General features: G+C 33.2%; 1 protein-coding gene across 2 annotated transcripts in view; it reads right to left on the reverse strand.

Annotated features, from left to right (window-relative positions):
- Positions 1–15,174, reverse strand: part of NEK10 (NIMA related kinase 10) — a 93,924-nt gene that overhangs the window by 60,817 nt on the left and 17,933 nt on the right. For both annotated transcript variants that reach the window (XM_031553945.1, XM_019616525.1), the window contains exons 14-22: positions 14,453–14,514; positions 13,167–13,244; positions 12,149–12,213; positions 10,666–10,768; positions 10,426–10,554; positions 9,711–9,848; positions 8,951–8,996; positions 7,965–8,086; positions 7,663–7,765 (exon numbers count right to left, since the gene is read on the reverse strand). In XM_031553945.1, the coding sequence (XP_031409805.1) occupies positions 7,663–7,765; positions 7,965–8,086; positions 8,951–8,996; positions 9,711–9,848; positions 10,426–10,554; positions 10,666–10,768; positions 12,149–12,213; positions 13,167–13,244; positions 14,453–14,514 (846 nt within the window). The remainder of the gene's footprint in view (positions 1–7,662; positions 7,766–7,964; positions 8,087–8,950; positions 8,997–9,710; positions 9,849–10,425; positions 10,555–10,665; positions 10,769–12,148; positions 12,214–13,166; positions 13,245–14,452; positions 14,515–15,174) is intronic.

Here is a 15,174-nt window from a genome sequence, read left to right on the forward strand (position 1 = left end):
AAAAAAAGAAAGGAAAAAAAAAAAGAAAGAAAGGAAAAGAAAATATTCACACATCAATGATTATCAGTGGACGGGAGATTATTAGTTGATTTTTTTTTTCTTCCATTCATCTTTTACATTTCACAGTATTGCACTGGACTGTTTTCCTGTCTCCACGAAACACTTACTTGGCTCAGGCCTACCACCTTTAAAAATGTTATAAACACACCTCTGATCTTTTCAATCCAACCTACATGGCCAACTCCATGTTCCAATCAACTGTATGACAGTGGAAGTAGTATCTAAAACATAGTGATCTAATGCCCAAATTAATGGAAAAATAAAGACAATGGAAATGATTTGGCCTTCCTTTGAGTTATGATAAATAGCTGGGAAAGACTTTCTCAGAAATTCAACTTCCAAGGAGTATAGAGGATCTAAAAGTTCTCATTAAAAGACTGCTTTTGTTAAGAAATAATGGTGGATCTTAACATTACCTTATGCCAAAAGCTGTAGGTAAGATGATCATGCAGTTATGTTAACATAAGTGTCTTCTGGCTATTATCAGTTATTCTTTCACAAAATTGCCACACTATCTTTAGAGATCATACTTTTAAGTTTCATGCAAGTAGATTATTTTTTTCAGTTTGGTACTATACCATTGTCTCTGTGCAATGATGTAGGTAAGATACAATGTACTTTACTAAATCCAAGCACAAACAGCAAAGGAAAATCATTGTACTTGTCAACAGTTTATAATAAATCCTTCATTTCAATTCTACTTTAGAATGGGTAAGATTTGCACGGTAAATAATATCATTTAAAATATTTTAAGGCTCCTTTTCCACATAGATTCAAAGTATGTTAAGACAATTATGACAGAACCCATTGCATTCCCATTCCAGTTGTTTTTATAGTGAGATAGGTAATAATGATTTTAAATCAGAATATTTCCACTCAGAAAGAAAACCATATCTAGGTACCCAGGCCACAGATGACTCTTATTTGAATAAAGTGCTCAAAGGACTGGCTCTGCGGTGCTGAGCAAGTGTAAACAGAAAGAATGCTGAATTAACAGGATCAGCAACAGATCTCTCTTTTCCCTCTAGTTAGATACATCTTGGATATTTCACTCCAAGGGATATTAATCCCAATAGAACCAAACATGTTTGCAATGTTGAAACTTCTCTCAATTACTTTGAGTAAACTGTTTTAAATCCCCATCTTTGGAACCCTTCACATAATTTTCCATCGAAACAGTATTAAGACATTAGAGCATTCAATAAGTTCAGGTCCTGGTGCTTGAAATATTTAGGAAAAAAAATGGGAGAGTTGGACATCTCTCAGTTCTGCAAGATTTACCGCACCTTAATACAGCATCAGTGGTTATTTATCTGAAAAAAAAAGGCAGGGGCTTAAGTTCTCAGAAATGAAGGCAAGATACCTCTTTCATGGGTAATAATCTTTTCCAAACATTAGTAAACTATTTTAACACCATTAAGTGCTCCAAAATACAATTGGTGCTGCTACAACTACAGAATGGAATGCACAGAACAATCTGCTTTATGATAAACATAAACATTAAATTAGTGAATTTGTCAGTTCAGAGGATTCTTGTTGCCCCCTGTATCTTTGGAATTAGAAAGGCCTCTCCCTCGTCACCAAAAATTAACAGTCTTCATTTTGACCATTAGATTGTCCCAACTTCCTGAAAGGGAAAATTACCCCTCTTGCACCAAAGATAAACCAAACAGTGGCTTATAGAACAGTCATAAGAAAACCAAAATGTTACTGGAGGACTTATTTTCATGGCCTTGGAGTTTTAATGCCACCAGTAGAAAGATCCACCTACCTGCCCCAAGAAGAGGAGCTGTCTATTCCTGCAAAACAATGTCTTTTCATTGGCATATGATATTTTAGAAAAATGCCACTATTTCTGATTTTAAGTATCGCCTGAAATATCTCATATTCATGTGAACCACATTCATTGCAACTTATTTTGCCATCCTAATACAACATGAACTACGTACAACGTACGTAGTTCGTAAGCTATGGAGATTGGTAGGTACATCAGTCTAGACGCTAAATTTCATAAAATAATTTTGTTTCAGTAATAGTTTGTAGTGCTCTGTTTAGTAGGCAATATGAAATAATTTGATTCCTTTACCACTAATTTCTCTTATGCCTGGAAATTTGGCATTCTTCATTGAAAATGGAGATTATTTTTAAGTATTTGCAAAGACAATAGAAAACTTACAAACTTTCACTGTTAGATAAATCTTAAATTATGATTAAACATACAACTTCACCAGCAATTCAATACATATAGAGACATTTCTCTCCAATGTATTATTATACTTGACTAGCTTTTCATTCTGATTGTAAAACTTAAGTCTAGTGGCAATTTTTTCCCCTCTATTTGCATGCATATCAGGAATCAAGAAAACCAAGTGTGATTTTATTTCTTTTTTTTAAGTCATAGGAAATAGACAAATAACCATGCAAGAGAATCTTCAAGTGGGAAGAAAAATAAACACAAAATTATGCAATCACAATCTCTTTGATTCTGAAACACTCTTCTTTAGTGTTCGCACATTTATGTTGTCTTTAGGGTGACAGAATAATTGACACTAAAGCCTTCTAAATAAAATTGTTCCAGAAAATATTAATTTGCATGGGAAAAAGTCATAGAATAAGTATTTCTAGAAACTTAGAAAGACAAATGAGCTTCTTTTCTATTTGTGCACTGATCTATCCTTACATTACTAGAAACAATAATAAGTTATCCAAGCTCCATATCTTAAAAATATAGTATTTGTTTTTCATCTTCTCTTTCTTCTTTCTTCAAAAGCCTGAGCAGGTGTTAGGCTGCTAATTTTAATAACACAAAATATATACTGAAGTACTTATTTACTGAAGATCAGAAGTGATCTTCATAATTATGGCTATTTGTCCTTCAAATTTTTACTTATCAAGAACTGTGTTTGCTAGCAGAAATAGCGTCATTATTTACAACAGTACTAATCACATAGGTACATCTTGTGCTTAACAGGAATTATTGGCAAAAGTGAAACCAATATGTAGCCAGATAAATTGGCTTTATGTTTAAGTTACCATGTTACAGATCACTGTAACATAAAGACAGAACTTTATTTTCCATAAAAGCATGTCCTACAGTCAAGATAAATTTAATCAACAGTAGTACATACTTATTCTACTCTTCTCCATCAATAGATTGGGAAGAGAATTCATTTCTCAGCATTCTCAAAACCACCTTCCTGGCTATTCACTTTTCTGTGTTAATGTCAATGCTTCATAATCTCAGCCTACTATCAAGTTTTGTGAATTCTGTAACTTCTGCACTAGGAACACTGGCATTGCTCCCCACATAGTAATGGGGCTTGTGGAGAACGATGTGTTTGTGCTGTTAATGCAACCAATAAATGACATTTAGAACATTTGATTTATAGTGTAAATGTAAACAAACTGATAATTTCACTGAGGTTATGAAGGAAGCTTTGAAAACTAAGTACTAGAAGCACTTCCTTGAATCATGGTATGAAGAGTAGTAATTCTGTTAATGAAGAGAGGTTAAATGAGTCATGTAATTACAAAAATATTTAGCATTGTTTTAAGCACTTCCACAAAGTAGTGACAAACACAAAAGACTCTAGTTGTATCATTTATTTCTTGGATACTACCTTTATGGCAGAGAATCGGGAAACTATAGGTCTTTTAAAAATTGCATTCAACAACCAAGCATTCTGAAGTAGAAAATTAACAGGAAGCTCTCTTCCAACAACTGGCATTAGTGGAACTTCTGAACTTTCAATTGTTCTGACACATCCTGGCTGCATGCTAGAACTAGTACATCAGACAGATGATTTATCTCAAAGCTGGTATTCCACTGCTATATAATAATAATAGGTTTCAAACAGCTTCATAAAGATCCTTTCTGCAAACAGCAAAAAGAGCATGCCACTCAAAAGAGCATACAGAACCCTTCACAAATCTGGTAGGCAACAGATCTGAAAGGTGTGAAAGTGATTCCACACAGACTCCTTGGACCGCCAAGATCCAAATCTAACTGAAAGTAGATGCTACTGAAGAAAAGTGCGGTCTTCTGTTTTGTCCTATAGACACAGCTAGTGAGCTCTAAACAGAAATATGCTGTGCTAAAAACAAAATATTGCTGCATTAATATAGCTGCAATAAAAACAGATACACGTTTTAAATTCAGAAAACTCTAAATTAATAGAGAAAGCAGAGCAAACTGAACTGAGAGCCACAGTAAATAAGGGTTCAATCTAAAATCCATTGCAAAACATGTACAATATAACTTTTGTTCGGGTTGCACCTGAAATTCTTCTGGATATGTTTGTTGCATTTTTTTAAATTACAAACTATAAATCAGATATTCAACCTGATGAGAGGAATACAATTTCAGCAATACTTTTCTACCAATTTAGAATGATATGTTTTATGAAGTTACAAGTTAGTATGAGGGCTGCTCCAAGTAATTCCTCCTATTAAATTGAGTTGGCCCACAACGTTAGAGGCAGATGTTGGTGGTATGGCAGTAGAGGTTGAACTTTCCATCAATATTTCATTACATGCTGTTGCCATGTGACAAATGGCAGTCGAGGGGCAGTCTGACAGAATGTAACATGACATAGAAGTACAAATGAAGCAAAGGCGTGTCACTGAATTTCTCCATGCAGAAAAAAAATTGCATTCACTGACAGTCATCAATGCTTGCTGAATGTGAATATGACCAAACGGTGGACATGAGCACAGTGGTGCACTTCAGCAATGATGCCATCATAGCAACTGTGAAACAGCAGGTCATCTCCACTGGTGCAGATTTTCATGAGAACAGCACACAGGCACTTGTTCATCACTGGCAAAAATGCACGGCTAATGGTGGTGACTGTGTTGAAAAACAGTACTCTGTAGCTGAGAATTTTCTCTATCAAATAGTGTTATTGTGCTCTTCATATCTGTTGTAGTTTCCATGGTAATAAATAGGGGGCTCTACTTTCAGAGTGACATATCTAAATGTTAACATTTATATTTTTGTGGTATTTGTAGGTCAGTTAATTATATTCAAATGCTGCACCAACATATAGAAGAAAATCTGTCTTTTATTGCTGAAAAACCTGTTGCAGTGATACTCAAAGAGCTTAATCTTATATAGTGTGAGAGTGGCCGCAGTGTTCTCTGTGTAAGATCTAGCATTCAGATTTCTCTCACTATAGGTCCCTGCCTACCAAGTAATGATGGAATGTTGTACAAGAACCTCCCCTACTCAGCAGTTTCTCTTTGATTTTTAAGACACACAAGCATAATTCATCAGCAGATTTTTTCTTTGTATGCACTAGCAGCATGGTAGAAACATCACCAAAACTATGCACTCCTTTCTTTTGCAACCAAAATAAACTCAGAATCCGTATAAGACACCTTCATAGAATTTGGAACATGAGTGTCTCAGATCCCACATATATTAAAAAAAAAAAAAACACATATCTGTGTGTCCCACTACTTTTTTAAAACCTTTTGTGGTTGGGGTTGTTGCATAGCCATCCACAGTATGGAATGAAAATCTCTGTGGACAGTAGCACTTTGCTCTAGTTTAATACTTACTTTATTTTTTCTTATACTTTTATTGTCTTTAAACAAAATCTACCACGGGTGTCCAAAACTAAGGCTAAGCTACCATACTGTTAAAAAACAAAACAATGTATCTGAAGAATTTTAGTTAGAAATGAATAAGATGCCTTTGTTATATTGTCAGCCTTGTGGTACTCAAAGCAAAAGATTAACAAGTGATGTTATTTCCAGAAAGACTTACTGAGGAGGATGAAAAAACAGCAGCATTGTGAGACACACAAGCTTATTTTATGAAGTAAAATAATTTGGACTGTCACAAACAGTACCATAATTACAAAGTCAGGTATTACTCTAGAAAGATCAATGCAAATTTGGGACAGATTTAGGATTTGAAATGCTCCAGAAAAACAAAGTCATTTTTTAGGATGATTCTGCAGCTTGTAAAAACGGTACTACAGTTCTGAGGAGATCTGTGGAGAAAATCCTCTTATTTTATAAAAACTAATAGGTTGAAGTCACTGCAGAGGCAGATTTAAGATTCTGCAATATTTGAGCACATGCTTCCATCTTTGTTTGACAATTATATCAGTTTCATCTGGAGCCACTTGAAATCATCAGTAATCGCAGATAATGCACACAAACGCAATACATAAATGCCCCAGTCTTTGAACTTTATCTGTTATATGTAATACAGCAACATATCGTATATATTTGCTATTAGTGGAAAGGAAATTTTTCTTACTTTCATTATGGCAGTAAAGCAAGAGGTACCAGTAAGTAATAGAAAATACCAGAAGAAACAGATAAGAGGACTTCAGCTCCCACTGAAAATTCAATGAAAACTGTTACTAATTCAAGTATGAAATAAAATGGTTATTTAAATATTGCATAATAGTTTTGAACCAATCACTGTAGAAAGTAAGTTTCAGGTTTTCCCATTTCTTCAATATCTATAAATCTTTCACAGCTATATAAAGTTTTTCAAAGTTAATTTTGGGCTTAAATTTAAAAATATATTTATGCTTTTATATATTTTGTTCAGACTAGACTCATGGCAAAGGTGTTAAACTAAGACAAGAGTGCCCCTCAGTGGCAGTGTCTTGGTATAAGATACAACAACATAGTATTTTACTTTAATATAATATTTTGATTATTTATTTTTATCATTCAGGGAGAAATGTTGCATTAAATTACCTTATTTCAAAGTTATAAGATTCAGAGCTTTGAAGCAATACAAATTAATCACAAATGAATTTAAATATGTAATTCATCTGGTATAAATACTATAAAATGACAGCTGCTAAATATATTGGCTTATTATAGATCATTAATCATAGTTTTGTGGTTGGTGTGTGCATATATCTACTTTTCCCAATTATTTTAAAGGAGATAAATTAATATTTCCATCAAGAATTCTCATAACAACTCTTCAATGTTCAAATTGTTTACTTGGTTCTGTGTCATAAGCATTAAAAAACCATGCAGGAATTCTTTGAGACCATTAAAATCTACAGTATCTCAATCATTTGTAATTCTTGATGTAAATTCCTAGTTGAATTAATTCATTCGAAGAGTAAAATTTTGACATACAGCAGAGCACTGCTCACACACCTACAGCTTTCAAATCCTACCCTGACACATCTCTGAGTCACTTTCTCCACAGCACAGAGATTATAGAAATACACAGGAATATTCATTACTATAGCCTCAGAAATAGAATCTCACTGCAGCTGATCACAGAACAATTGATGGATACTAACAGTCGTGTTGTGAGAGTGGAATAGGACAGATGGTCATTTTACTCTGCATGCTCATTAGCACTGGCTATATAATCTAGTTATCTTGACATATATAACTACAAGGTTGGGGGTTTTTTTTAGAACTAAATCATCTCCTTGGTCATATTTGATATACACAGCTGCAAAAAAAACATAGCTGATAACACCTAGAGGCAATGAGCACATCAGCACAAAAGCTGCAATAGAAAATATTTTACAGTATAATATTTCAGTAAAGAAATTCCACTCACTTTCATCATGGGAAGTTCTCTTGAAGTAAAGGAGTTCTACTTACTAATTTTAACTTTGTCTTTATCCCCCAGCATGATGTTGTTTGGAGTGAGATCTCGATGAACAATCCTCTTCTCTTTATGTAAATAACGAAGAGCTAGGCAAAGCTTACAAACAAACAGAAAGAGCCTTACAAAGATTCTCAATGACAATCTAAGATAAGTCACATCAAATTACATTAATATCAGGTAATACTGTCTGATATAAGTATTATTTTGTTTATTATTAGCCTAACAAACATAAATGGAATTAGTAACCACAGGTAGACATGTCTTGGTGGAAAAAAAATGCGTGTCTCTTACTTACTTGGATAAATATATTCCATATTCTTTCTTCTGTAAATTTTTGTTGCTTTTCCTTCAAAGAATGAAAGTGTTCTCCCAATGGCACCCCATCTATGAGTTCCATGACTATGTACAGTCTGTCATCTACACAAAAGAAACTTCAATTAAAAAATACATTTATACAGAAGGCATTTGATAATGGAGTATTTGAGGCTAAAATACATTTTTAAAGCTGTTCTTTTTTGATTTTTAAGTTTTTTGTACACTACTGTTCTATTCCATGTTTTTCCAATTCTTCACAAAATCATAGAATCATAAGGGTTGAAAAATGCCTCTGAAATCATATTCTGACCATCAACCCATCCCTACCAACCATGTGCCACATCTACACATTTCTCAGAAACCTCCAGGGATGGTGGCTCCATCACCTCCCTGGGCAGCCTGTTCCAATGCCTCATCATCCCTTCTGAGAAGCCATTTTTCTAGCTTCAGCACTAGTAGAGCTCTGAGTGCAGTCCCTCCCTCCTGCACTACAAGAACTGAAGCATTTATATCATAGTAAATATAAGGAAACTTCATGCTTTCTCACTCAGTAATAATCACTCAGTGGGCAGGTGTAGGTAGAACACTCCTTAAAAAGAAAAAGGAGACAATACAGCTAAGCCATGCTACTACTCACTCCACTAGTCACCAAACCTTTTCACCCTACTCAATATTCCAACTGTAAATTGGGGATCTTTAGCTCTATAGGATGAGAACAACATTTTCTACATGTTTACACTTTAGATTTACTAATAGATAAACACAATTATTACTTCTCATCCTTTTTCAATTTTAAAGAAATATAAGTCTGTACAAAGTGTAGAATCACAGAATCACAGATGTAGGGGCTGGAAGGGACTTTACTGCTCAAATTTGATACACTTCTTCCAAAAGGTAAGTATTCCTATTGTATACTTCTACTTCTTCATCATGTACAATATAGTAATTATTTACATTTATACTTACTTTCCAAGAAGGTTCTATAATAACGTACAACATTTGGATGATAAAGCTACAATGAGGAAAGAAATTCAGTTGTTTAGAATAGCTAAACTGATGGAATGATATTTATAATGTTTAACTACATAATGGAAGAAAGAATCCCACAAGGATTCCAAAACCTTGCTTACAAACTGCAGTGCAGTAGACATTCGCAGCCATCCCCAAACATGATTTTATAAAAAATAATAATTACAATAATAACTTATATAATATATATAGTTTATATACTATATTATACATATATATATAATAAATATTATATATATATATGCATGTATAATTACTCAAGAAAGAGTCATACCAACACTCCTGTCAGTAACTGGAACAGAGTAAAGAAAGTTTAAAGGCAATTACACCTGCACCAAAGTATTTTCCTTCGTAGCTAAAAAACATTAATGATTTGTCTATATTGTTGTGGTTTTCTTTTAATATTTACTTACAATTACAGAAAACAGCTATCTTTTAAATCCAAGAATTTGTTTACAGTATTCCTGATAAATTTCATGCACTTCCAACAAAAAAGTAAGAATCATTTGTAACAAACATCTTGCACTCCTACTAATAGTGCAGCAAGAATTTTTGTAATTTTGACAACATTTAGGTTAAAAGTATCAACATTGTACTGAACAGATGAAAACAGTTACAGTATGTGGAGGCCCTTCTGCAAGAGAAGAATAATGTTAACAGAATGCCTGTACATGAATCTAGAGCCCATGATACTTACCTGCTCTTTGATGATGGTTAACTCAGAGACAATGTTCTGTACTCTGCTATCTCTGTCTTTTTTGTCTTTTCCAAACGCTGGATTGTGTAAATTGACTTCTTTCATTGCCAGAAGATTTTGTCCATTATGTTTTCTAACCTACAAAAAAGATAAAACCTTTGTAAAGTTGGTACAGGATGGGAGCAGATAGGATATAATTGTAGCTATCATATCAGTTATCTGAGTGCAAAACCATCTCACAAATACTACAGTCATAGTCTTTTCTGCATATAATGCAATTAGTCAAAAGAACTGGAGCACTCAAAAGAACTTTACAATGCAAGTTAGGAGTAAACTGGTGAACTCGTCATCACGTCTAAAGAAATGCTACCAGTACCAGATGTTTTTTTCTGAAATAAAACATGCTTGAACTCAGTTTCAGACACAGCAATAGACAGATGCACAATTTGTAGTGAGAAATCAATACAAAGTAAAACTAGTAAATCTAAGAAATATACTGATCAATCCTATAAATACAAGAGGTGACAAACATAATCACAGCAAACACTAAAAGAAATGGACATCTGTTAACAACAAGCTCGGAGGGATAACAGCCTTCTGGTAACTACACTCTCCTACTGAAGTTCAAAGGAGATTTGTGCTTAAAACAGGTATTAAACCTTCTTCATGAAGGTTCCTCTCCAACCTCTACACCAGAACCAAAAGGAAAGCTTACCTTATATACATTTCCAAAAGCTCCACTGCCAAGGTGTTCTAAAATTGCATAATTGCCTATATGTTTTGTAGGTGCTTTATTCTGGTTGACGCTCTCAATACTTTCAGCAATTTGCTTCAATTCATCCTCCTGGTTATACATTAAATGACAAATAAGTACGTATAAAATATTTCAAGTCTTTCTTGTGCTAAGAATATGCAAAGAATACAGCTTCTTAAAGCTACAAAGCTCTTTACTTACCTTTAATAAATTCAGCTTTGACACCAGCTCTTCATAAGCACTAATATCACGCACATAATGTCCAATATCAATGAAGATTTCAAACAAGTCAGTAGGAAAAAGTCTACAAAGATTTAACATTTTTATGTGCCTCAGAAAATGTTCACAATAGCAATTAATCTACAGCAAGTGTTTATTATTACTTCCTACTTTGAAATCTTGTAAATAATACACTTATTCTTAAATGATGTATTCAGATATTAACTCTTTTAACTCAGCACACACATATAGGAACTGAAGAACCTTTAAAAGCTAGACTTCAGCCCATGGATTGGATATTGCTATAAATGCCAGTTCTCCGAACACTACAAGCCTCTTTACAGTCAATGCAAGTCCCAAGCTTCCAGTTACTTTTGTATTTTTTCTTGTAGTATTTTACACTATGCTCATAGTTAACTTATCTGAGCTCTTTCTACCTTTGATAGGTTTAAAATTTTTCTGCATTTAAAGAATCACAATATGCATCTTAGAATTTTTGTCCCAGGAAATCTAGTCTAAAATATGAAAAGAAAGGCATGTAAGCTAGTAGATACAACACAGTATTTTGATTACTGATACGCTTAACTGGAGGTCAGCTTCTATTTACCATTCTAAAAGAAGTGAAAATATGGAAAAGTAAGTCATTTGGGGTTGGGGAAAAAAAAAAACAAGCAGACAGATAAAGTTTTTATCACTTTAAAAACTTGACAGCCATCATCAATACTGATTACAGACTGAGATCCTTTTTCAGTACAAAAAAACTCTTTTTTTTTAAGTTAAAAATGAGATATATGTTTTATTTAGAATTCTAGGAATATATAATATAGAATAAAATCATTCAAAAATACTGCTGCCACGTAGTTGTCATAAGCAGTATAAGTACTACCCTAAAGTGTTAGATTTCACACAGTCTTTGTAATCTACCTGGTGAAACCGTAAGCTAATTAGAAAAATGGCTAATTGATGAAAGACATTTTCCACTTATTGATCCAAGTCTTTTTTTAACACTCTTAAGTAAACTGTCTTGATGTAAAATCCTTCCCATGTGAAAGACTGGAGGGCTAAGCAGCAAAAAAAATTAATTTTGCCAGTTATTTGTCACTATCCAGGACTGTAGATTATATCTGATAATCTTCAGATGAAATTACGGTTTATCTCCAACAGTTTTAAACGTCCTCTACATATTTTAAACCTTGCTTCACAGGAGAAGAAAGAGGACCTACAGAGCTAGGTTCTCTGACATGCACAGAAATAGAAGTCCCCACACTGAATGTGTACATCCTGTAGGCTGGCACTAATACAAAGCAGCAAAATCTATCTGTGTCTGCAGACTGGACAGAAGTTGTCTGTAACTTACTAGTTTTGCTGAAAATAACTGTCATTTAAAAACATTATCTTTCTGATGGCAATGATACCTTCTGAAAGCTGTTGAAAAGGAGTTTCACAAAATATTTTATTAGTATACCTTCTGAAGATATGTCTATTTCTTTCCATACTGAAGAGAAATCTCAGGGCTCTGAAAGCATAGCACTACAGTAGGAAAAGCTAAAATTAATGACAAATCTATACATAAATAAAAAAGACAACGATAAACATAAGGGATTCCCAACAGTTCAATAACCTCTTTCCTTAAATGTCTAGGTAGATTACATCATTAGCATGATAATGAAATGAGTAAAAACAGTTTTTTAAGTACATTCTATTCTTTAAAAGTAGGCAAGATTATTTAGGGGGAACAAAAAAAAAAGAATGGAGAAAAGTTTCTCAATTATGTCTACTGAAGAAAGTTTGTTTGTTAAACAACCACTGACAGGTAGTTAATAAATACAATTTTATATAATGCATCCTGAATTCTCTGCATCAAGAATCATTTACTTTACTTGCTATACAATATGGCTGACTAAAGAAAGATGATTGTGAAGTAGATTAAATGGAAATAAGATGCTGACATCCGAAACAGTGGAAGTAAGGAAATGCCTCTAACTGAGAATTAATCTCTTTCAAAAATAAGAATCATTCTACACTTACTTGCTATGTATTTATTCTACATTTAAATTTGCTCTATTTCATGTGAAATTTTCCTGTATTTAACAGCTGCAGTAGGATGCTCCAGAAAGAAGCAGATATTAGTACAATATCAAGACTTCACTGAACGTCAGTGAAGACCAAAGCACACAAGAAAAGGATCTAATGCTGAGAAGCCTGAAGAAGCAGGGGAGAGACTATCAAAGGAAAAAAATTCATTTCCCTTCACACTATATAAAGTGTGAGAAACAAAGTAGATCAGAATAAAGTACCATAAACTGAATTACAATTGAGTTTTTACTTCTTGAACTATTTGTTATTACTGATTTTGTTCTAATTTCTCTTCAAGCAAGAGGTCTTCTGCATTTTAGAATAAACTTTTAAACAACAAAACAACAAAAAAAAATCTCAGGGACTGTTTTGGAATTTCAACATGTAGTTATACTAAAAGAAGTTACCTGTAATAAATAAGCTTTTTCAGCATTCTTTTCTTTGTCTGGTAAAACCAGTTTTGCTATTATATATACTCCATTTGCCTGGAAACAGAGAAAGGCCAACATCAATAGCATTCCTTTGCACAGAAACCATGAATAAAAAACACTGTTACTTTAGATAAATCAGAATCTAATACTGATTTGCAAAATCTCAGCCTCCTAGTCCATACTGGATTTATAACCTGAAATAACTTAAATGAAGTTTACTTCATTTCTTACTTATATAAGAATGAAACTGTCCTAACACTTAAACAGACACTACAAAACAGCTTACAAACATACAATGAAGCAGTATCATAAGCTGCAGAGACACCAGACAAGATAGCTTGAGTGAGTCTGCAGTAGGATTCCCAAGAATTGCAATGTTTTCAAAGTGTAACAACTTCAAATAAGAGAGATTTTTATTTTGATGAAACCAGACTAGCCTAAAACACGTGAAGCTTTAAAGTTAATGTAATTTTATGGTTTACTAACAATTTTAATGTTTTAAATATATAGATAATATTTTTTTCTAGACTTACTTCCATTCCATTCTACCTGAACAATATTTTTGACATATACATGAACTTCTTTACCTAAAATATTCAGGACTCTCTGTTCTCTCAATTCCTTTTAGGAGTACCTCTATCTGGATTTTAAGCTAATATATAAGTGATGGATTATAGCTGGAATTACTGTTCTAAATATTTTTGTCTGGCAATGCATGTAATACATACCAGAGATTTTAAAGAACGATTTAAAGAACCATAGCCTGAACTGATTAAAATATTACATTTTAAAATGCTGTTCAGAAGCACACCTCTAGGGATGGAGTGCCAGGAAGTTTTCTCAGAAATACAGGACTCTGAGGAAAACGGAAGTTTTTCTGTGAAAAAACACAACACTCTGCTGCACAGTTGGGAACTAAGAGTTTGTATTTCTCAGATAATTCCATGACGACACTTACTAATCTGCAGCAAAATTGCAGCACAATCATGTCAGGAGATGTCAACCAAAATAATCCATAAGAAAAGATATCTATTATTATTCTAAACATACATATGTTGATATCTTTGTGTATATCTATGTGTTAATAAATGTATGAAAAAATATACTATAATAGAAAATGTATATGAAAGTTATACAGAGCAATATTGTCCAATCACATTTAAACATATTCTGCTTGTTAATTAAATTATGGTGACCAATAAGAACAAATAAGTCAAATCCTAAACAATTATGCCTTACTTAACTGAATAAAGTCTTCCTACCTGTACTACTTGGTAAGCGTTAGTATCATTGAGCACCAGTTCAGTAATTGCAGCACAACATGCTAGAACAAAAATTCAGATGTAATATTTAGGGCCAGATTCATAAAGATATTCTGATGGCAAAGCAGGTAAGGGCCAAATGCTCACCCTACCACTCATTCACTGCTCCTTCTCAACAGACGAGAAGGAGAAAATAGGATAGAAAAGCTCATGGGTGAAGATACTGGGAAATTGCTTACCAGTTATTGTCACATTATCACAAGCAAAATACAATCAATTATTTGAAGAAAATTAATTTAATGAATCACCAGTTAGAATATATTTAGATAGGGAGTAATAGAGATTAAAAAAAAAAACACTTTCACTCTACTTCCTCCTTTTTTTTCCCACAATCATCTTCATGCTCAGCTCTTCTAACACTGCATCCCTCTAGAAGCACAGGGTGGATGATACATGAGGGTTTTAGTCAGTAAACAGTTCCTCACTTCTCTCTTTCAAATACCACTCTGAATTTGTTCTGCTATAATCAATTCATTACTGACATACTAGAGTAATTTTCAACAGAGGGAACAATATGATGAAATAAAATGAATCTCAGGCTAAAAACAAATAAATAAAAAAATAAGAGATGTTTATACAGGGAGGGGAAACATAATGACTTCTGTGTGCTCAATATTATATCGTTTGTTTCTTTCTTAAAAAAAAAAAAATTAAAAAAAGCA

Source organism: Meleagris gallopavo, chromosome 6 (assembly GCF_000146605.3).
Source record: "Meleagris gallopavo isolate NT-WF06-2002-E0010 breed Aviagen turkey brand Nicholas breeding stock chromosome 6, Turkey_5.1, whole genome shotgun sequence".
Lineage (NCBI taxonomy): Eukaryota > Metazoa > Chordata > Aves > Galliformes > Phasianidae > Meleagris > Meleagris gallopavo.